This window comes from Suillus clintonianus (assembly GCF_016758775.1).
Source record: "Suillus clintonianus strain FC179 chromosome Unknown DEU56scaffold_52, whole genome shotgun sequence".
NCBI lineage: Eukaryota > Fungi > Basidiomycota > Agaricomycetes > Boletales > Suillaceae > Suillus > Suillus clintonianus.
In genome coordinates this window covers 30,111-52,335 of record NW_024539276.1, presented here as the reverse complement: position 1 = coordinate 52,335, position 22,225 = coordinate 30,111, and the positions used below count along the sequence as shown (strand labels likewise).

The 22,225-nt window shown below is 48.1% G+C and overlaps 6 protein-coding genes across 6 annotated transcripts; 2 read left to right on the top strand and 4 right to left on the bottom strand.

Annotated features, from left to right (window-relative positions):
• Positions 1–3,716: 3,716 nt before the first annotated feature.
• Positions 3,717–4,007, top strand: DEU56DRAFT_739721 (uncharacterized protein; the record flags this gene model as incomplete). Its single annotated transcript, XM_041348759.1, has 1 exon — positions 3,717–4,007. A coding segment is annotated over one exon (291 nt), but the record flags the coding sequence as incomplete, so codon positions are not given.
• A 210-nt stretch (positions 4,008–4,217) lies between these two features.
• DEU56DRAFT_739759 (uncharacterized protein) lies at positions 4,218–5,654 on the bottom strand (the record flags this gene model as incomplete). The annotated part of the gene is made up of 1 exon (XM_041348763.1): positions 4,218–5,654. One exon carries the CDS (start codon positions 5,652–5,654, stop codon positions 4,218–4,220), a length of 1,437 nt encoding a protein of 478 aa, XP_041206804.1.
• A 1,937-nt stretch (positions 5,655–7,591) lies between these two features.
• On the bottom strand, positions 7,592–8,598 carry DEU56DRAFT_739630 (uncharacterized protein; the record flags this gene model as incomplete). Its single annotated transcript, XM_041348749.1, has 3 exons — positions 7,592–8,210; positions 8,262–8,414; positions 8,465–8,598. Coding segments are annotated over 3 exons (906 nt in total), but the record flags the coding sequence as incomplete, so codon positions are not given.
• Positions 8,599–13,858: 5,260 nt separating this feature from the next.
• Positions 13,859–14,710, bottom strand: DEU56DRAFT_713546 (uncharacterized protein; the record flags this gene model as incomplete). The annotated part of the gene is made up of 1 exon (XM_041347548.1): positions 13,859–14,710. A coding segment is annotated over one exon (852 nt), but the record flags the coding sequence as incomplete, so codon positions are not given.
• Positions 14,711–15,266: 556 nt separating this feature from the next.
• Positions 15,267–16,244, top strand: DEU56DRAFT_757389 (uncharacterized protein; the record flags this gene model as incomplete). The annotated part of the gene is made up of 5 exons (XM_041350124.1): positions 15,267–15,344; positions 15,510–15,738; positions 15,786–15,806; positions 15,919–16,120; positions 16,181–16,244. 5 exons carry the CDS (start codon positions 15,267–15,269, stop codon positions 16,242–16,244), a joined length of 594 nt encoding a protein of 197 aa, XP_041206801.1.
• A 4,406-nt stretch (positions 16,245–20,650) lies between these two features.
• DEU56DRAFT_812747 (uncharacterized protein) lies at positions 20,651–22,011 on the bottom strand. Its single transcript, XM_041353631.1, has 6 exons — positions 21,825–22,011; positions 21,695–21,775; positions 21,514–21,642; positions 21,326–21,457; positions 21,022–21,269; positions 20,651–20,968 (listed from the first exon to the last, which is right to left on the bottom strand). Exons 1-6 carry the CDS (start codon positions 21,915–21,917, stop codon positions 20,794–20,796), a joined length of 858 nt encoding a protein of 285 aa, XP_041206800.1. The 5' UTR covers positions 21,918–22,011; the 3' UTR covers positions 20,651–20,793.
• Between the last annotated feature and the right edge of the window lie 214 nt (positions 22,012–22,225).

The window sequence follows — 22,225 nt, the reverse complement described above, 5'->3', positions numbered from 1 at the left end:
ACCCAAGGATATCTCATTCAGTCCAACTGTGCGCTCGTCAGAATACACTGAACCTGTCCCTTCACCTCCACTGAACGAAGTCATGTCCAGTGATGCTGCGCAGACTATAGCACGCAGACCAGATCTGTTTCGTATCGTTACCCCTATAAATGTTGAACAATTCGAAGAACTGCTCTTGGACCACCCAAACCAACCTTTCGTTGAGTCTGTCTGCGAATCTTTGCATCGAGGTTTCTGGCCATGGGCCAACACCTCAGATGATTCATATCCTTCCATTAATGACAACTCCGCGCATACCTGCTCCAAGTCTAATGAGCAGCAACAATTCATTGAAGATCAGTTACGTGAGGAGATGCGTTTGGGGCGAGTATCAGAGAGTTTTGGCACCGACCTTTACCCTGGGATGTACAGCGTGCCAATGCACACAGTGCCCAAGCCAAATTCTGACAAACTTCGCTTGATTGTAGATCATACTGCGGGCGACTACTCCCTAAACTCTATGATTGATAGGGATGCCATCAAAGGTACAAAGCTGGATGGATTGCACTCACTCGGAGCCTCGCTACTTCGTTTCCGTGAACAGCATCCAAATGTCCAGCTGGTGATGTTCAAACCGGACGTGTCACAAGCCCTCCAACGCTTACAAATGCACCTGCTGTCTTACTACTTGAGGGTCTTATATGTTTTTGTGTAAATGTAGTGACACCACAACTACACTTTGATAAGACAAGAGTTGCCAACTCCTCAAGTACACGGTCAATGGATTTTCTAGTTTTCTCGGTTGATAATGTGTCGTTCGTGGGAGGCTCGACTATACAGTCTGTCGTTGGTTCTTGGAATGGGGTTTGGTTTTGGATGGGATGATAGACCTAGATGATAGGCCTGATACGATGAACTGCGTTGAATAGATGGACTAGACTATGTTGATGAATGGTTTGTCTGAATGGTCCTTGGACAAATATACGAGTGGATGCGCTACACAACACTTGGCTGAAGTGTGTGGATCCTTTGATGAACGAGGGACCTTTGGTATGGAGCAAAAGTCCTTGGTGGTGTGGAATTGGGAAGCTGACTAAGCTTTTCCCAGACAGATCCTTGCTGATGTAATCAAAGCAAGAATATCTCCTGAAGAGTTCTTTGTCCAAACAGCTCTTGGACAAAAGATATGGGTTGTGTGGGATGCTGACTAAGCTTTTCCCAGACAAATCCTTGCTGACTTAATCAAAGCAAGGAAACAGCAGTTCTAGACCAACAAAGGACTAGAAAAGAAGGTTAGGGTGACTAAATGCCCCTAACAACAGTAAAGATAACACAAGACTAAGATTATATCAACTCTTAGTGTAGTAAGGCTGTCAGTATCAGCCTGCACTTCAGATGATAGATGTGAAGTGGGAAATCTCCAATATAATATGGGGAGTCTCTCATTTCTCCTCAGAGAATTGAGCCAGCTACATAAAGCAAAGCAACCTATTGCAGAGGTCGACAGGGCCTTAAAGCATCGAAGTATTTCATGCAAAATCTGGTCATCATGATCCTGGCCTGATATTGGGGCACAGGCACGAGGAGAGGGTTGACAGTCAGAGTAAAAAGGAAGTAATGTTGTGTGGCCAGTCCAAGTTCCAGACTGTGTTATTCGGGTGACAGAATACCCAGAAGTAATCTCTGCAAACATCCGAAAGCTCCTGGAGGTAAGCTTTATAGATCCTCGGGTGATGTAGCTATTCAATAAAAGCATGAGGTGACACAGGTGAAGCAGGTGATTCAGTTGGAGGAGGCGTGGGTGGTAGTAGGATAGCACGGATCAACGAGTAAAAACTTCACGACATGGTGTATTGATATCATCCAGTGGGAACGACAGTGGGATAACTTTGGGAAGGGGGTTGACGTAGGGATATGGCAATATATTATGATAATGTGGGGGGACAGTTGTTGTGTGTGCCCTCCAGGAGTGCAAGTATCTTAACAAATTGTCAGAAACATGCAACAAGACACAGATATATGTAAAAACACGTACTATGGTCAGCGATTGACGAGGGAATGGCAGGCGTCTGACAATACATCTCAAAACACCCTTGAATGTTCTCCACCTTCTTCCATCTCATTTACACCTCCTTGGAGAACTCGAACGGTTGATGAGTGATGAGGAAATGGCAGAAGCGAAGAAGCACAAGACGGTGTGGGTGTCATGGATGACAATGAATCTGAAGACGACCTTCTAGGGATCATGAGGCGTGGAAGGAGGAGGCTGCTGGGCACAAAGTTAACAAAATCCGTGTCCAGCCTTCTCAAAAGTGTCCGTGTTGTGTGTGCAAGGGGTGGGCGTAGAGGTAGCATAGTCTGATACACCGGTATTCCTATTAATTAAACACACTCTGGATGAGCACGCTCCTAAGGGGGATGTCAGAGTCCAATCTAACCTATGTATATAATGAGACTCACCTGTACACAGGATGACGCACCACTGCCAGTACCGGATGTGATCGATGATGTGGAACAGGTATGACTGTGGAAGAGATGAGATCATTGCGGAAATGAAAAATTGAAACGTACTGATGGTACAATCAGCTATCTATAGTCTATCCCAATAGTGGGAGGTGAGACTCCTCGCCTGGTCGACGATATATTCACATGGTCATTGAGTGATGGAGAATGGATGGGTCGAGCCCCGCTGCGCACGTTAACCCCGGATCAGCCTACAAAAGGCATCTCCAAGCGTGCACAGCCTACCGAGTTACTTCGCCCACAGAAGGCTTGGCAACTCGGGAAGATGTCGAGTGGAAGGATGGGGACAAAACAAAAAGCAACTAAAATAAAATATAAAATTAGTTGGTTGGCTGCTGCAGGGTCTTTGAGCTGCCGCAGAGACCTCCAGCCGCCAAACAGCTCTCACCCACTGCAGCCAAAATAAAATGGGAGTTTTCCCAGGGCGCCATGTAATGCTCAGGGACCAAGACACACAAGTTAACAGCGGACGGTCATGGATCAGAGCCTGAGCATCTGAAAGTGTCCCACTAAGGGGAGCCATGCGTGGTGCTCATATCGGCGTCTGGAATGAGCAAACGTCCTATGGTACTAACTGAAGAACAAGAACGAACCGATTGAAAATTTCGTTCAACGACATCACGTGACTTTCGGATCAACAATGTTCAACATCAGGCAATTTCCGATACTCAATCGATCAACAATTGCCTTCACTCGATCGATCATCAATTCCACATCCAGTTTTACCGACGTCGCTACTGTGCTCATCAACCTTGGCAGTGCATTTTTTATTTAACCATCTCATAGCGTGTTTCCATCCATCAACAACTTCTCGGTTATGCATCTATGCTTACTCCGGCCAATCAAGCCCATTTCATTTCGTTCTTCAGCAGTGGCAGTGGTCACACATGTCACATCGCACAGTGGCTTGCATACGCGCTCTTCCTTCCAAACAGTAGACCCTCTGTACATATCTCTCCAACTATGTCTGGGTTATGTATCACTAACTGGCGTAACTCACAGGATGCGCTTCCCGCACTCGACCCGCTCATCCTTCTGCTTTCACCTGCACCTGGCTCGGATGAGCTCTTCGACGTCACTAGCCCAAAGGCAGAATTTGAGGACCTCGGGCATTACTTTGCTATCATTGGACACTTTCTGGGCTTTCCGACAAGTGTGCGTCCTATAGCCCATTTCCTAAACCTCCTTCCCACAAAAACACTCATGCACACAGATATGACACTGCTCAGCAGCTTAAAGAGCAACAGGACGTGTATGCCAATACCCGTGCGCTGGCAGGTGAATGGGAAGACCTTGGAGAATTCCCGGACAACCTACAGTGGGAAGTGCTTGTTGATGTGTTGCGCGGATGTGTCAAGGTATGTTTCAGTCTTTCCTATTGTGCAAGAGGACATGCTAATATGTCTCTCCTTGAAATAAGATTCACACACATTGCTACGAGGCGGTTGTCTATGTGTTCTGTTATCTTTTGTGGTCAGAGAAGAATATATCAGATTGATTTGTAATAAATACAATCTGGACTACGAATATGAATTGAATGATGCATGCAAGTATTTGGGCAAAGCCCGGCAGGGGCTTTCGGCCAGAAACACGACCCCGAACCTAATGAAATCAAGATGAGCCGTGATTCCCAACATTCTAAGGAGCCCAGCGACGCGTCAAGGCGCAGCTTGGACTCCCTATTTATAAGGAGCGGGGTGTGACATACCATGGACTTAACGAATTAGTGGCATGGTGTATCGAGTGAAGGGCTCAACAATTGGAGTATCTTGCAGGTACGGAGCCATTATTATGGCGTGATCGCGCAGGTAAATGGTGAAAGCCTCACTCGACCATCTCCCCATAGATTTAACAACGTCAAATGGAATGCCACGGAGTAAATACTCTAACGTGCCTCCTATGCGAATGCCATGACCTTTGAGGTCTGGGCATCCACCTGCTTTCGCGATGCTCGCGATCCTTTTCAAGAATGCGCCACGAGTCAAGGGGCGAGCACCTTTGGGATGCTTCCATGAGAAGAGGTGGTCGTTGGGGGAGGGTTCATTGATCATGAAGTGTTGGGCTAACGCTGCCTCTGGATCTGTGGTGTCTGATTGTCGAGACCAGTATATATCTTCCCTGACGGCGGAGGTTTTCGTACACGGTAAGTGTATCCTGGAGACTTGGAATCTGTTTCGATCTTCACAATTCATCCTCACGTCAGATGGTTTCACGTGTTCCTCAGGCATGAAGCCTTTGATGGATCTGACGGTCAGTTCTCCAAGGCGGGCGAGGGAATAGAACGTGCTAGTCAGGCAAGTGAAGACTGCTGCATCAAGAGGTGAGTTTAAATTGAGGTGGGTCTTGATTTGAGTGATGTAAGACATTGTGAAGGGTTCCCTTTTAGCGCGTTTGGAATCAGGAGGGGCTTGACTAGCAGCACCGTCAAGCGCTGACTTGAGTTGGTTTTGCTGTATCTCCCAGGTTTGTCCATGAAGTACGTGCCACGCGCGTATGGCAAAAACATAGTTTGCTAATGTTCTTCCAGCGTATGCGCCTGCGCAACCGGCTACGAACGCTAGAATCATCAATGTGTCGACTGGACACCTTTGAAGCTCTGGAACCCCACGCGTATCACAGAAAACGTGAAAGACCAACAAGCCAGCTCCATACGATTCCCTTGTGCTCTGTGTCCAGGCAGAGTTCATCACCGTGAGTACTCGTTGTAGATCTTCATCTGTGACTGCAAGAATCTTCCCGTTAGCGTTTCGCAACGATCTACTCTCCACTGGACGCCATAGCTTGAGGCGATCCCTTGCTAGGCAATGGGGTCGTAAGACGGATGCGATTGGAACCAGACCTTCCTTGTAAGGCGCGGGTTTCGATATTGGGAGGGTGACGACGAGTGGGGCTGCGAAGCGTTGCTTATTCCTTCGTTCCGCAGGTCCTTGATTCGAAAGGATCGTAAATGAAGGAACGTAGCGCAATGGGGATAGGGATGGGGGGGAGGAGAAGTGCAGTGTCCCCGTATATTGCTCGCGAGGGAGGGTCGGCTGGATTGACCTTACTGGGGACGTATGTTGGATGGAAAGAGTGTGGGGATGGTAAGTCTTGTAAGAATCCAAATATCTGCCGGAAAACTTCGTTGACGGTGGTATTACGACTTCGTCCATTTTTCCAGCCTTCAATAACGCCTTGGTTGTCACCGTAAATGGTGTAGTGCCATTGTGGTCTATCCAGGGAGACAATGTATCAAATGAGAAGCTCGAAGCCGACAGCTTCAGCCCACCCAATGTCTCGCTGGCCGTCAAGGGTTGTCCACCCTGGGTACAACTTCCAGGCTCTCCATTGCTTGCCGATGATGATCGTGATGCCGACTCCAGAGCTTGCATCAGAGTATGCCTCTGGATTAAACAGGGTGAGAGGTGTTGGAATGTTGCGTCCGACGAAGGTACTCTGCAAGGCGCGTGTCCACCATTTAAGGTCCTCGGCGAGGCCCTTAACCGGTCGATGTGGTAAGAAGGGGTGAGTATGACACACCCGCAGCATGACCTCGAGTTTTGTGAGGTATGCTTGTCCTTGTGGAAGCACCAATGACACATGCAGAAGCTTTCTGTGTAGCTTCTGCACGTCACTAAGAATGTGCATGAGGTGTTCTCGCCACTCTTGTACCGCGCGGAGGAATTTAGCTTTCTTCTCGTCTGCGAGAAATACTGTACGACTCGTGAGATCGCAAGTAAGTCCAATATATAAATTGCATTCAGCAAATGGAGAGTCCTTCTCAATCTCCCACGGCGTTCGCGTGATGCGTGAAACTCGGTCAATGTCGTCGAAATTGAATGTAAAGAGAGAGTCTTCATGTGAGCAGGGTGAGGCATTCGATAAATCAAGGATCGGGAAATTAAAATCTTCATCAAACTCTTCTGTGGTGCCGTCGATAAAAATGTGCCCTCTGTACCATATTCGCCCCCCATCACGATGCTCGCCACTCTCGATAATGCTCTTACACCATTGTCGACGACTCTCGTTATAGTCGTCGAGGTACTCCTTTCGAATCCGGAAGAATAGATGGTCATCCACCCAGCGTGAGGTGGGACCAATACCCTGTGATCTAAAGATATTGAGGCCTGCATCTGCAAGGGAACCGTACGCTCCCGCTGAAGGGGACACCCCGAAACGAGTACACGTATCAATACAGAAACGATCGTCAGAAATACGTACGACTGCGCCTGGCCATTGAGTGTGGTGTAGCGGGATCGTTCGGTAAGCTTCCGATACATCCCTTGTTGCCATCTGTGATCCGGGAGGGAGTCGACTGATGAGGAGAGCGATGGTATGGAACGTTCCCCAGGTGCTGGGAAAGTCGTCTGGGTTAATGTGCGAATTGATGGATGGATTAGGGAAATTAGCGGAATGCGCGTGAGGAAAGGAATAGTCTTGTATGACTCGGAAACGTCCTGGTCGTCCTGGTTTCGGGATGATGGAAAGGGGAGACGATTGAAACGGGCCGATGGGACTTTCGATGCCGGCGGCTGTACAAGGACCAATATATCTTTCTTTTCGTAGTTCTGATTGGATAATGGATTGAAATTCGCTAGTATAGACAATAATTGAATCTTTGTTTGGAGGCGCTTGTGTGACTGTGATAGTAGGAAAATTGAGAATAAAACCTTGGCGCAGTCCTGGAGGGATGTGCGCGTATCCGATCAATGAGCCCTGCTTGCATGAGATAGGACTCCCAAGCGTCGGCGTCATACGGGGTGAGTGCTCTATGCTTTCTGTGCTCGAGTGCAAGTTTGCACTCCGTGAGTGGAGGCAGCACATCCAGAACAGAAATGATGTCTGTCGTGCGAGCTGTCGTTGCATCCGGTAACCCTTTGCCAGTCGCTGCAGATTGGTCACCCATCCCGCATGGTGAGGACTTTGCTGATGCGAGTACAGAGGGTATCTGACGAATTGTCCCATGTCTTGGTCGCTTTGCACTCGACGATTCGGTGAGGGTGCCTTCCCAAACACACTGCGCAAGCGGATAGGGAGTTTCCGCTTGCGCCGCTTCGAAAATCACCACTGCAGGGCCTGTGCGCAGTTGGATATTCAAATGTTGATCTATTCAGTGTTTAGAATATGTTTCAAGGGGTACGACATAGTATTCGAACAAGCTATAAGCCGTTAATAACGCAGGAAAGTGGGATTCACATTCAGCTGGGGCAATCTCATCGAATGAAGTCGGAGATAACTTCATCGAGTAGGCGCTGAGATCGATAGATCCACCTCCAGCATCAATGAAAACGACCCCCTGGCTGTCAGATTGATTATCCTCCTCGTTGGCATAATCTGAAACATCTATAGGGGTTTTAGAGGATATATCCGATGCAATCGCATTGGTAACACAGAAATGAAGACTCGCTTCGCCCTCAGTCAAGAGGTGTACATGAGATTGCTCCTCCTTAGATGAGACAAGACCAGCTAGCTCGACAGCGCGTCTAATCTGTTGTTGTTGTTGGCCTTCCCAACCGTTCGGATGTGTGAGCACAAACTCAATAGAATTCTCGACCGATCTCCAGAAATTCAAATGCGATTCCTGGATGTAAGTCCGAGCACATTGGAAGAGGTAGCGCATGAAGTCGGCGAGGACTTCCACTGCGGATTTGCCTCGTGGGAGAGATGGTATATCGTCCTCCCGTATGTGAGACGATGCCAGATGCTTAGCGCGAAGATGAAGTTTCCACCTGACCGAGGTTAATATACAATCTATGCTTTATCCTCGATGATTTACATACCATTCTAGCTTCACCCATCCCTCGTTTTCTGCCTGTTCGATGATATTTTCTTGTAAAGCCTCAGCACCCACGGCGCGGACGTCTCCTTGAAGATCATAGTAGAGAATCGATGGTATTTTGGAGTCACCTCCGACATGCTCTTGCGCAGGATATCTGCAATCCCACCATGAGCAAGAGACACGATGGTCGAGCTGGCTACTGACCTTGCTACTCCTCGAATAACAGCCACTTCCCCTGGGTCTAGCATACAATACGAGACTCCACTGAATGTGGTCCCGACGTCAAATGCAAGCACTAATTTTCGCGTTGAGCCCTTGTATGGTTCACGTGGAAGCACGGTAGTAATTTGTAGCCTGGAAGTTTGCGTTCTGGTTGAAGTTTATATGCAAAGGGGCATGCAGCTGCTTGACGTTTTGAAGGCCACATACCAAGGTTGGAAGAACAGATCAAGGCGTGTGTGCCTCGTGTGGTAATTGATTGTGTGTCGTGCCACATCTCCTAAATATGGCCTGTTCTGAACAAGGCAGATCAAAACAGGAGCCCTACGCCCAGTTTCGCGTACAATTCACCGCGAAATTTATCTGAGTTCAGATATTGTGTGCGCGAGCAGCTCCGAAGTTCGAAGTTTCATGGAACCCTGTGTGCATGTATTCGACATCTCGGCACGCGTCACTCGAATTGCCAATTAGCCTTGCGTATGCGGCTTGTCCGAGAGAAGAAAAGTCAGACCATCAAAGGTCCACGAGTCCCAGACCGCGGGAGACAGAAATCTGGTTGATAAATCAAATTCTAGGACGCCAAGAGAGGCGAGCTAGTCACTACTAAGTATACCGTGCTGCCCCGGCCCATCAAGATCAGCACACACCCAGCCCAAAACGAAACAAAAAATACACGCACCAATCCAATCAACACCAAAGTACGCCACATCACACCATGCGCGCATATCCCCCCATCCATCACCAGCCCACAAACGCGTCCCGATGCCCTCGAGACTCAGCACGCCCGTGCATTCGGGTCCGGCGGCTAGGTTCCAGATGCTGATGAATCTACCCTCGTGTCCAAGATAAGCGAACCCCGCGTGTGATTGGAGCAGCGTGCCGCTCATTACTGCGCCGACGTGGTGTGGGTTGCTTGGGAGGACGCTCGCAGTGCGTGACATGCTGCCTGGGGTGAAACGTCGTAGATCCTGACAATGGGTACTGTAGTGGGTCCAGAGCCGTTAGAGTCGCTGTGGCCACTGACAAGTGTTCTGGACTGGCGCGTGGTGATCTAAGAGCTTCTGGTATAAGCACTGGTCTTAAGAGCACCGGGACAGCAGGGGATTGATCTGGCGTTTTGCGGAGCGAGATGGAGGAGGTGGTGGTGGTGGGGCTAGCGGGCGATGACATGGCTGGACCACTCACGTGAAACGTTCTCTCAATATTAAGCCACTCCACCTCCACGAGGAACGTCGTCATCGTACGGGTTGGACACTGAATGAACCTTACTCGAATCCAGGATCAAGTCGTCGTCGTCGAACCAGACCGCGAAAAATATGAGATCTTTTGACTAATAGCCCCGTCGCCGTGACCGAGATCGGGTGTTCACGATGCCACGGACCACCTCATGAACTGTAGTAGCTGTTAAAAACTGAGAGTGTTCCATTTTTAGAGTACTAGTTGGAAGCCCGCCGTGGTGGCGGCGGGAAACACTAAGCAGATCAAACAAGGATTAATAGGACAAGACCGTGGATTTCAGAGCGTGATACAAATGAGCAGATGATAGTAGGTAAGAGACCTAAGTCTGATCTCGATGGCGTGAAACGTAGTGATATAAATGGGGGAACGTTCACGTGATTGTTGATGTTGTAAGCACTCGGCTTACACCCTCCCATCCTCCGAAGAACCAAGTGTCTCGTTGAATTCTTGAAGAGCGTCTGAACCCTCAACCTCACTTCCTGCTAGCCAAACGTCTGTTTGTGGTCCGTAACCGCGCCATCGAACGAGGTATTGAAAGCCGCGGCCGCGTGGACGACGATCTAGAATGTGCTCAATCTCCCATTCTTCGGCACCTGAAGGTGTGTTGATTGGTCTTGGTGTTTGTAGCTCGCGGGACGGATAGAGTGTTGTGTCATTGGGTACGTGCTTCTTCAATTCCGAGGCATGGAAAGTTGAGTGTATGTTAGTATGCGCTGGTAGGTCAAGAGTGTAATTGGAGGACTCAGGGTGCGCTATTATGATCTTGTATGGCCCGTCGAAACGGGGCATAAATTTAGCGACCCGTCTGTTATTTCCGGTTGTGTATTCTCGTCGCCGGTGCGCCGTTGAGAGGTATACGAGGTCGCCAACTGTGAATACTGGTTCTATGTCTCGGTGACCGTTTGCTGAGTTCGCTTGACTGATCTTCGCCGCGACAAGAGCGTCGTGTGCGTCTGCTATATCTGATTTCAGCGATATGATGGCTTCGAGTGCATTGTTGATGTCTGCTGGGAAGTCTTTGCGGATGTCGTGCACTCCTTTTGGTGTCAGTGGAGGCAGCAAACGAGGTGTGCGTCCTAAATGTAAGTGAAAGTGTGAGTACCCAGTGGATTTATTGACAGTAGACATGAGGTTAAATCTGACGCGCGGTAGCGCATTTACCCAGCCGTTTTGGTGACGGTCTACGAAGAATCTTAATGCTTCGTTGATACTTTTGTTGGTACGTTCGCTTGCTCCGTCTGTTTGCGGGTGATAGGCCGTTGACATTTTGAGCTTTATTCCCGTTAGGCGATGCAAGGCTTTCCAAAACTTGCTGGTGAACCATTTGTCGCGGTCGGAGACGATGCTGAGAGGCAGGCCGTTCTCACAATACCACCCATTGAAGAACAAGTTCGCGATCTCCGGAGCAGTCATGTTCATCCGGCACGGGATGAGTCGAATATCTGCACCGAGCCTATCTGTGATCGTCATGATGGCATCGTATCCGTGCTCGACGGGAAGGGGTCCAATAAAGTCAATCGCGACCGAATCCCCGCGATCGTCGGGCACCGGTAACGGGTGGAGTGGACCTGGAGATTTAGTAGTTTTGCTTTTGTTTCTCGCACAATCTGGGCACGCAGGAATGTAACTTTCTTCCAAGTCCCTCCTCATGTTTGGCCAATAGAACGATTCTCGAAGAGCGGCGTACGATTTGTCAACTCCGCAGTGACCCAGATCGTCATGTGCCAACCGGAAGACGGTTTCGCGAAGGTGAGTGATGCGTGGTATTACGAGCCTGTTATTGATGTAGAGTAGTCCATCGCGTTCTTGCAGTCCTGGAAGGGAGCCTGTCAGTTGAGTGAGTCTTTTGCACCAGTGATCACTTTGGTAGCCGTCTTTGATGTCATTGAGTAGTTTGTTGTCAGAGGTGATGGAAAGGACTATTGCGATGGGTTTTATGTTGTTTCCGATGTTCGACGGCATGTTGATGGTATCGCGAGTGTACGATGGGATGTCGTCCGTGTCTGCTGGCAATCGGGAGAGTGCGTCGGCTACTGTGTTTTGTTCGCCGGGGATGTATTGAATAGTGAAATCATATTGAGCAAGAAATTCTTGCCACCTTGCCTGTCGACGGGACAGCTCTTTTTGAGTCATGAAATTTTCCAAGGTACGATGATCCGTGTAAACAGTGAACGGCGTCCCGAGTAATTCCACGCGCCATTTCTTCAGTGCTCGGACAATTGCTAGGAGCTCTTTTTCGTGTACAGGGTAGTTTAGTTGTGCATCCCGAAGTTGCATGGAGTCGAAAGCTACGGGTCGTGCGGTCGTTTGAGTTGGTCCAAAGCTTAACATTCCACCAGTTCGCCAGTCGCTGGCATCACACGTCACGTAGATGTGGTTGTTACCCAGATCATCGTGGTCGATGGTTGTCAGGCAGTCTCGGCTGACGACGAGTCTTTTTATGCCGTCGAAGGCTTCTTGGTGACGTTTGGTCCATCCCGGCCATTGAAGGTCCACACTTTTCATTGTGAGTGGTGTGAGGATGTGGGTATGGTCCGCAAGATTAGGTAGAAATTGTTCGAGGTATCTGACGAGGCCGAGGTAAGAGCGTACATCATTCGCTGACTTCGGAACAGGCCAGTCGAGGATCCGTTTCACCTTCGATGCGTCTGCTTCGATTCCGGAGGCCGAGATATGATGACCGAGAAAGTCAATTTTTGTGCAGAATAAAGATGTCTTTTTTGGAGAGCAGAATAGACCAGCCTTTCGTAGTGCATCGAGGACGAGTCTCACGTTTTTGACATGTTCCGCGACTGTTTGTGACCATATAATGATGTCGTCCAAGTAAGCGTGACAAATTTTTCCGATGAGGGGACGTAGTGCGATGTACATTCGTCGTTGGTGTGTCGCGGGAGCATTCCTTCCTCCTTGTGGCATAACTGTCCACTCGTGGAGACCTTTCGGTGTGTCGATAGCAGTATATTTAATGTCGTCGGGGTGTACACGTGTTTGAAAGAATGAATTCGTCATGTCTATTTTCCCGAAGATTTTTCCCTTGGCACAGTCTCGTAAGATTTCGTCGATGCGTGGGAGTGGATGGTTATCGGGGATTGTGTTGGCATTGAGCGCTCTGTAGTCATTCACCCAACGAGGTAACGCTGTGGGGTCCTTTTTTGGGATTAGAAAAGCAGGGGAGACGAACGGGCTTGACGAAGGTCGGAGACGGCCTGCTGCGACGTGTTCATCGAGGAGTTGTGTCCAGGCTTCTCTATATTTTCGAGGTGTGTTGTAACGTCTGCATTGGATTATTTTGTTTGGGTCCTTTAGTCGAATTCGGTGAACGACTTCCGTCGGTAGATGGTCGATATGAGGAATATCAGACGGGAATCTGTCCGCATATTGTCGACGGATTTCGGCATCGAGACGCTCGAGTTGCTCTTTGTTCTTTTCGATGAAAGCTAACGAGTCGATTTTCTCACGTAGCACACTAGCAACATGTGGAGAAGTCGAAGTCGTGTGTTTTTCAAGGTCATTGTGACGTGAGGTGAGAACTGATCGAAGTTCACGAATTACATCTTTATGTAGTCGTAACGTGTCTCGGAGTGAAGGAATCGGAGTATGTACATGTTGGATGCGTTTCGGTGGGTTTAGAAGGTCATAGTCGGAATCTTTGTTGGTGCAAGTGCGAAGCTCGTGATCTATAATGAGGCAATTATGTGATAAGAATGGTCCTCCGAGGAGGAGGGGTACAACAAGGTCCGGTGCGATGATTGCACGTATCGTACGTGATTGCCAGTCATGGTCAAGAGAAGAAGGAGACAAGAGGACATATTCGGAAAAAGACAGAGTGGAACTCGAAGAATTAAGAAATGCAGAATTTGCCTTCATCGCGGCATGTAGTTTGCGTCTTCGCAAGCCGAGTTTGTTCACGACATCGTCGTTAATAAGAACTAGATGTGACCCATGGTCAATTAACGCGTCTATGCGCTCAAATGAATTGGAAGAAGGCCCCGTCAAGAGACAAGGCCATGTAAGGTGGGCAGTTTCAAAAGGGGCTACGCACGTGTCATCTTCGGAGTCTGATACATCCTCGAACACGTTGGAGGGCATAACGGCAGCTATGGGAGCGATTGCGGCAACGGTTTTGCTCGGTTTGTCTCCCTTTTGCTTTGCCGCGGTAGCATCAGTCTCCGTCAGCGTTTTGTATGATGAGGCATCAGGTGCGCCATTGGGACACTCCTTGGATCTGTGCGATACGTAGAATCTGCGACATTTAAAACAGCCACTGTGTTCTGCGAGGAGGGTGCGTTCAGCCACTGTGAGAGCTCCGAGACGGGGTGTAGATGTATTTAGAGGCACGCGGGAGGAGGATGATGATGTTTTCGTAGAAGTTTGGTTATAGGATGTCGTGCGTTTGGATTTGTAGAAGTCTTCAGCGAACTTCTTGTGCATGGCGATGTCTTCAAGACGTTTGTCGTCGAGGTGGCGAACCTCTTCGATCCACACCTTGAGTGTAAGTGTCGAGGGTAGTTTCGCTCGGAGTACGGGCGTCGTGAGATCGTCGCACAAGTTTGCTTCTAGCTGGTTTCGCAGCTGCGTGTCGTCAAGGTGGGCAGGGTTACCGTACAAGAGGGCATTTTGATTTTGAAGTTCTAATGCCCACTCGTAGAATGGACGGGAGCATTGTTGTGAGCCCAATACCTTTTTCCGGAGTTTCGTGTCCCAATGTGTTTCGAGCCACGCGTCTTTCAGCGCCGTCATATACTCATCGAAGGTCCCTGTATCTAAGGTATTTCGTTGTGCAAGATACCAGGTATGTAGGCGTGGGTCTAACATCCCAAACGCCACCATTTTAACTTGGTTCTTCTCTTCGATTTCTTTATGCATGAAATACGTGGAGCACGCATTCTCCCAGTCGCGCGCGACTTCGGGGGTGAGTTCACCTGCGAGGAGTTTTGGCGGTTTACTAGGCGCTGGTTGATCTACCATTGCTGTTTTTGTCATGGTGCGGATAAGGTGGGGTATATGCGTTGACTCCGGTTCAGAATCTGAAGAGGAATCGTTAGAGCGCTTTGTTACGGCGGTAGTGGTTATCGGTGATGTATTATTCGAGGACAGGGGTGTTAACGGAGACGGCGGGGGAGATGATGGGTCAAGAGACGGTTGGGGTACCTTCGCGCGTGAGCGCGTGGTCAGGGATCGGGAAACGGTTGGGTTCCTCCGTGTGGAAGACAGGTTGACAGGTCAGGTGGCGGGCGGGGGCCCTATGTTTTGAACGTGGTTGTTATCAACGGTTGTTGTCGATATTAAAAAAAAAGTGGAAGCCCGCCGTGGTGGCGGCGGGAAACACTAAGCAGATCAAACAAGGATTAATAGGACAAGACCGTGGATTTCAGAGCGTGATACAAATGAGCAGATGATAGTAGGTAAGAGACCTAAGTCTGATCTCGATGGCGTGAAACGTAGTGATATAAATGGGGGAACGTTCACGTGATTGTTGATGTTGTAAGCACTCGGCTTACACTAGTCCGTGCTTTCCTTTACTCGGGGGTTTCCGGTCCCTACACCAATGATCAAGGTTCCCAGTCCCGAGATGGCTCATGCTTTTAAGCCCACTGCTACAACTCTGCATCCGCTCTCTGAACAAGTACAGTGGTACCATGATTTACTATCGCACCGATCCAGATATTGTATGCAACCTATGGTAGTCTATATCCGCTCTCTGGGTCGATGTGAAACTCCTGCGACATGCGCGTAGTAGACGCGTTCAAGACTTTAAAATTTTGCTGTAGCGGAAGGTTTGCCGACCTAGCCCCGGGCACTACTTTGGTACAAAGGTCAAGAAAGCCCCTACGCAGCCTGCTACTCCAAGTATACCTTCAACGAGGAAAGTCAAGACTCAAAACGCCCCGTTTCCACCACAAATTCAAATTCAAAATCTGAAATCCCCACTCTGTCCGTGATCTCCTCACCAAAGACACCTTCATCGGGATCTTCGCGCCAGTATCTAACGAATTTTGATAATAGATATTACGAAGGTGGTGTGTCTTCTGTGTATCTTTGGGATCTCGAGATGGCGGATTTGCAGGCGTTGTGTTGCTCAAGAAGGGTGAGTAGTAGCCTACTGATCCATTTATTTTGGACGCTTTAAGATCATTTCTCTAACTTTCTGCACCTTAGCAATGTCACCCACAAGCCCTGAAGGCCTGACGAGCCCTCAGGTTCACGGGACTCGATCCATGTCTTGGAGACTGCAGAGTGCAGAAGGCCAGTGCACTACAAGTTGACATTTACAGTGATGTGGGAGCTCGTGACGACACATAACAATAAGGCCAATGAAAACTCCGTTCTCGGTGAGCCAGAAAAAACGGTTTCTGAGCAAGGATGGAAGTCGTCAGGCGAAATCACCTTAAGTGGAGACAGGTAGGCTGGCTTCCTTGTCTAACCTGATATCGAGCCGTCACACACCTTCACTTCCCGCAGACAGAGCAGGATTGGTTGTTCATCGTCACATATTATGAATACGGGAAAGATGGTCGAAAAATAGAGACTTTCAAGAGGTATGAAATTCTCTTTCGTGAGACATTCATAACCTGATCGTAGCACAGCTATACTGTTTGCTCATATATTGTGATCACATTAAACCATCGGCTCACAACTAAGTGCCGGGCGTGGGCTACAGTTGGAACACAGGTCAAGAAAGCAAGCCCGTTTTTAAATCTGCGGCGGGGGTAGTTGTATAGCGTGCGAGGCGCTCGCCTACATTATCATCGCATGAATGGGTACGATTTGAATTCGATTTCTTGATCTATATATAATATGTCACGTTGCTAGCTTTATGTAGGGTAGGGGCGTGATCTGGATGAGAATGCAAAAAAACGAACAAGTGAAATGGCACAAGTTGACTTTCGAATCTGGACTGTCAATTATGATCTACGTTGTGGGGACTCAACACTTGCATGAATTTCAGATATCCTCCCCAGTACTTACTACGCTATCATTTGAATATTCAATGTCAATGATAATGTTCAACGTCCCCGTACGCATGCACCAATATCAGACCCAAACATTAATATTTACGCCGCGCTGATTTGTCGTACTCCATAATGATTATCCCGGTCCAGGTCTGACTCAATACCTCATTCTGTCTCTTTCAACGTTCTTCGTAACGAATAACTTAAATTTATGTTACGACGAAATATTTGCGAAGACCTGTCTCTCCTTGAAATCCGTCTCGCAACCAAATAAATAAGTACCAGGACGACACTTCAAATCAAGAAAAAAAGCCAATTCTCCTGCTCCCTGCAGGGCACCAGACTATCGTTAACTCCGTTGAGCATCGCCCGTGCTACACGCCACTGCCTGTCGATATTTGCACGCGCTCCTGGAAAGCGATTGAGGTCATGCCGGTTGCTGCATCAGAGTCTGCTACGAGCCGAGCGTGGTATTCTCGAACGCTTAGGATGAGGCGTGGTCCCAGCACAAAGGACTGTATGACTTCCAAAATCTGACCAAAACCAACAAGAATCTGAGTGTCCAGGGAAAATTGGTCCTATAGAAATGATGAACCGCGGTCGCATGCAGAGGTCAGCAAAAGATTGACATACCGTCAAGAGAGTTGGATACCAATCAGCAATGAGGTTGAAGCAAGATGCAGCAAAAAAGCTAGCGCATTCAATCATTCAGCGGAAAAGGGCACCACATTCACAATATGAGCTCACCTTGCAAAGTAAAGCACGTGGGATTTGATCAACACTGTGAAACAGTCCCCAATAATCCCTCCTGCCGAATACTGTCGCAGTTCACGGAAGTGTTGTACAGCAACCCAGACTGCGAGACACAGTGCGAGGACCTCCCAGACAGCGCCAAATATCCAAGCAATGGAATTCAGAAGTGAGAAATTGTCTGGATAGCTAATCGTGCACACATAGGTGCCAGAGAGAATGAGTTCCTCTGGTATTCATCAATGAGCGCCATGCACGGTTTTCATTCACAATTTGTACCTCCTGAAGCATGCCTTGTTATTATTGCATTGGCCATTACGTCGAAAATGTTGACAGCCAAACACATGACGACGAGAAAGATCAGGATCCTTTTGGATCGTTGATACATGGCATGTAACCGAGCGATCATGATGACTGCAACATGTTTCGGTCATGTCAATATCATAGGTCTTGTAACTGGACAACTTACAACACGCTATTAGAAATGCCATAACACTCGTCCAACTATATACGAGGTAAAGAACCCGGCCTGAGCAATCCGGTGAGTGATGGGCCTTGGGTGGATCACGGACTAGAAACAGACTCACATCTGTAGCAGTCATGATTGTAAACGAGGAACCTGGTCAAGAATGACACTCACCCCTACAGGGTGTCGCGATTGATTGAATGGCAATAGCAGGCATCGGTGCAGAACACTCACTGCATCTGTCAACAAAATCGTCGGAACATTGTCTGTATGCCACTGGTCAGAAAAAACAACCACCGTGAATGCGAGAAGACATACCCAGTATGTTCATGCTGAGTGAGAGAGATGGTTGATTAGCACAACACCAATTGTCAAGCCTTCTGAACATACACAGTGTAAAAAATTCCAATATAGCGCAACTAGGATATGTTCAAGTCAGCACAACTTCACAACAGGCAAGGTACATACAGTCAGATAGAGAATGGTCATCAGGGACCAACGTTGTCTCTGTCGCTGATCAATATTATTTTTCTGATGTGGAACTGTGCTCACCCAGACCAGTTCGACCTACAACAAATCTTAGCGAGATGGCTGCTGCGGTCATAGCATCAACATACCTCTTGTCCGAATGTAAGGGCTGGAGATACTTGTAGGAAATCAGGAATTCTCTAATGTTATCATGCTCACCCCAATCATACACCACTCCAACACCAGCAGCAACTGGAAAACCACAATCAAGGTCAGATCGAGACATCAGCGCCGAACCCTGACTGCTCTTCACGAACCTAAAAAATAGCTGCCAATACACCAAGAGTTGATGAGTGGCCAATAACTAGGGTCGTCTGAGACTAGGGTCATACTGTTAGAGGATGGATGTGAAGAAGAGCGGGACTTGGTGTACGTATGACGATGACATTTTTGCTAGATATACTACCATCCAGCGCTTATATGGCCGAAATGAGCCTATCATCAAAGGGGTTGTATCCGTTCCTGCCTCGATTGACCGAAGGAAGTTTTTCCGGATATCAGTAGGCGTAGGTCGCAAAATTGAAAAGAAGGGACTCGCACATGGCGCGACACGTTGAAACACTGCAAAGATCGGGACAAGAAGCCACTCGTTCCGGTGTCTACCACAGCATCGACAACTTTAGATTAAGCATTCACTTCCATCATAAAGCCGCTGGGAATCGCTGCAGATGGTTGGGGCGCATACAAAGATATATTTAGTCCACATGAGTACCAGAATGCGAAGAAATACGCACTGGAAGGATTGCAGTAAGTCGGTAGGTTGAAGGCTTCACTCACATGGCTGCTGAAGCGCTGACGGACAAAGCGTATCATATCTTTGATGTACTTTACTCAAATCCTAACTGCAACCGAGAAACACTGCATAACCGTGGACGGCGGCATACCTTGCATAGCCGCATAGCCGCATACCCGAAGGATACTGATAGCACAGTGAGACTGAATGGTGTTGGACGCAAATGACTAGGATATGAATTCACTCTGGAAGCGCATGCTTTTGGCCTTGTGTAGTACTGTGAATGAATTGATGTTAGCGTTAACTTGAGCTTGAGCTAGTCTTTGACTAAACTCGTGGTACAAAGATCTGTACCGTGGGAACACATCCATCATGCAGACCAACGGCTCAACATCCGGGACTACACTGACACCACAGAACTCCGATCGCGACGAAAAATCAATTAATCAAGACCGGAGAATGCAGAGAATGCGGAGAGGCTGACTCGAGGAATGCTGTTGAGTACACTTTGAACCGACTTTGATTCTCTCCTCCGAGTCACTAAATTGAATCGTTTGGTAGTGACTGACTCTGAAAAATTCAATGCTGCAGGCACTCTGACAATAGCAAATTCCCACGGGTGACAATACTTGTGCATGTTGAACCTGGGTCCTGTACGATATCGTACGTCGTTCGGTGAGTTCCGAGGACTTGCTCATGGGTTGATACAGATTTGAACAAAGCTCCTTGAACCCCGTTCTACCAATATGCACGTCGGCGCGAATTCATTACTCAAACATGCCGGATTTGTATCTGCATCCCGTACAGCACTACACAGCAAGACGGTTGGATGCACCCGGGGTTAGCCTACAATAGTTGTAAACAGTACAATGTCAGACTGAAACAGATTTTAAAAAGGACCAGTGCGCCTCCGTATTATTGAATCTGAAGTGCGACGTTTGCTGTGACACTCAAGCTCGTTTACCACGGTGTTTGTCCCACGGGCAATGTAGTTTGGACCTGAGGACATTTTCAACTTTAACCGCTGGTTGCAATGTTATTTTTATCCGGGGGACGAGGGTGATTGAACCTGATTACCAGTAGTTCCAGAACATGAGGGTCAACTCGCTATGTACTAGGAAATTAAACGGTTATAGAACTGATGTAAGCCCTGGAGGAGCCTGTCCCATCCATCTCACCAAACCTTTGCTCAGGAGGATTAATGCTAATTACTAAACGGTATTGATCTTCAAACTGAGATTGGCGCAGTACTGGTCACCAGTTAGCGTTGATCTTCAATCCGAGGTTTGCGCAGTACTAGCCACCAATTAGTGTTGATCTTCAATCCGAGGTTGGTGTAGTACTGATCACCAATTAGCATTGATCTTCAATCCGAGATTGGCGCAGTATCGGTCGTCAATTAGCGTTGATCTTCAATCCGAGATTTGCACAGTACTGGTCACCATTCAGTGTTGATCTTCAATCTGAGATTTGCACAGTACTAGTTGAGTTGTCTTAAGAGCCTCAGGTGAATATCGTTCCTCGTCGACTAAGCTAGCTTTGGAATTATGGGGGATTTATATTAAAGAAACTAGCTATAGGGTGTTGAAATTTCGAGTCAGAATTCTAATGAACGTGCTGGGCCTATGTACAGGTGTTGGCTCCCTCAAACGAGCCTCAAAATGTCCTCCATACTTCCTAGGGCCTTCTGCTTCAGGGAAGCAGCAGAAGATCCGTGTGCCCTGTAAGCCTCTGGAACAATGACATCAATCATGAACGGATTTTGGACGACTGGCCTCTGGTAGCGGTGGGTATCGAGCTCGATGGTTTGGTTGATGTATCTATTAGAGGCTAGGTCAGCTCGATGCGCAGCCAGACAGTGGGACAAACATACGAAGACCAGCCTGTTGTCCCCCACGAGTCTCCCCACTGCTTCTGTCGTGCCTCAAACCACATTTCGACTTTGGACCAGAAGTCCTCGCCTTTGACAATGCGCCCGCCTTGACCACGCTTGCGCTTCTTCTTGGCTGGTTCTCCGATGGGTGAGTCTTCGCCATTGTCCTCTGCACTCGGTGTTGTGGGACTTTCATCTTCTTCCTCTGCCCGGTCAAGCAAATAAGGGTTTTCGTATGCAAAACGGCGCTGAAATTTGAATCAGCGAGAAAATTTGGCAGTCATAAAATAGAGAAAGACTGTACTAAAATGGCCAAACGGGCACGGGTTGCATGTCCAAGGTCTGAATTTCCACCTGCCCGACGGAAACGATTCGAACTATCATAAATAAAGTCTGATAGTGTGCTTGTGTTATCGCCGATGACACTGTCACGTAGCTGCAATAAGGTAATCAGTTTGAGAACGAAAACAAACATCAATCACTGGTGCGCACCAACTCGCGAAACGAATTACGGATACTAGAACACTGACGTTTGATATAGATGGTCAGGAAACGTTCCCTAGCTGGGTTTCCATAGATATTTGTGAGTTTAAAGGCCTCGCGATCTTCACGTAGATGATCCTGTGGGATTAGAAAATAAGCATATAGCACTATCTAATGACTCCGGACTTACCGCCACATCAAAGTGCAGTGACATGAAAGTTATTCTATTAGGATCAAAAATGAGATCACATCCCACAATCCGTATGTTTGTCTATATGCTTCAGACAGCTGATAGATGACGGTGCACACAAAAGACTTACTCGTTGCTCCGGACTAAGCGAAAATGTGGCTTCCAGCCGGATTTGTAAGTCTGCGAGAAGTGTTTGCGTTGACTGGTGAGAGGCAGCAATCATGCGTTGCTCCTTGAGAATGCAGAATATACTGCCGAGGAGATAAGTTCTAGTTGCAAGGTCAGATTTGCTCAATCCATGACCGAGCTGCGCAAAAAATCTCAGTGCGTGGATGAAAAATCAAACCATTGACGTACCTTAGCAAAACCATGTAGGTTTTTCCGTAAGTCCTGTTCTGCGTCGCCAAGGCCAAATTGGTTGGCAAGTGTGTCCACAAAGAGGGCAGACAATTCGTCTACAAAGAGATTTGGGTCAATTTGTGGTTGACGTGAACTTGAAGGCGGGGATTCAGAAGTGCGTTGGTAGCCAGT

What these genes read in the sequence shown, in the direction of transcription:
- DEU56DRAFT_812747 (XM_041353631.1), bottom strand. Translation starts at nt 21,917, where the DNA reads ATGATTGCTGCCTCTCACCAGTCAACGCAAACACTTCTCGCAGACTTA. An exon ending in CACTGCACTTTGATGTGGCG is followed by an intron (nt 21,643 to 21,694) that starts GTAAGTCCGGAG and finishes CTAATCCCACAG; the next exon opens with GATCATCTACGTGAAGATCG. An exon ending in GTGCCCGTTTGGCCATTTTA is followed by an intron (nt 21,270 to 21,325) that starts GTACAGTCTTTC and finishes TTCAAATTTCAG; the next exon opens with CGCCGTTTTGCATACGAAAA.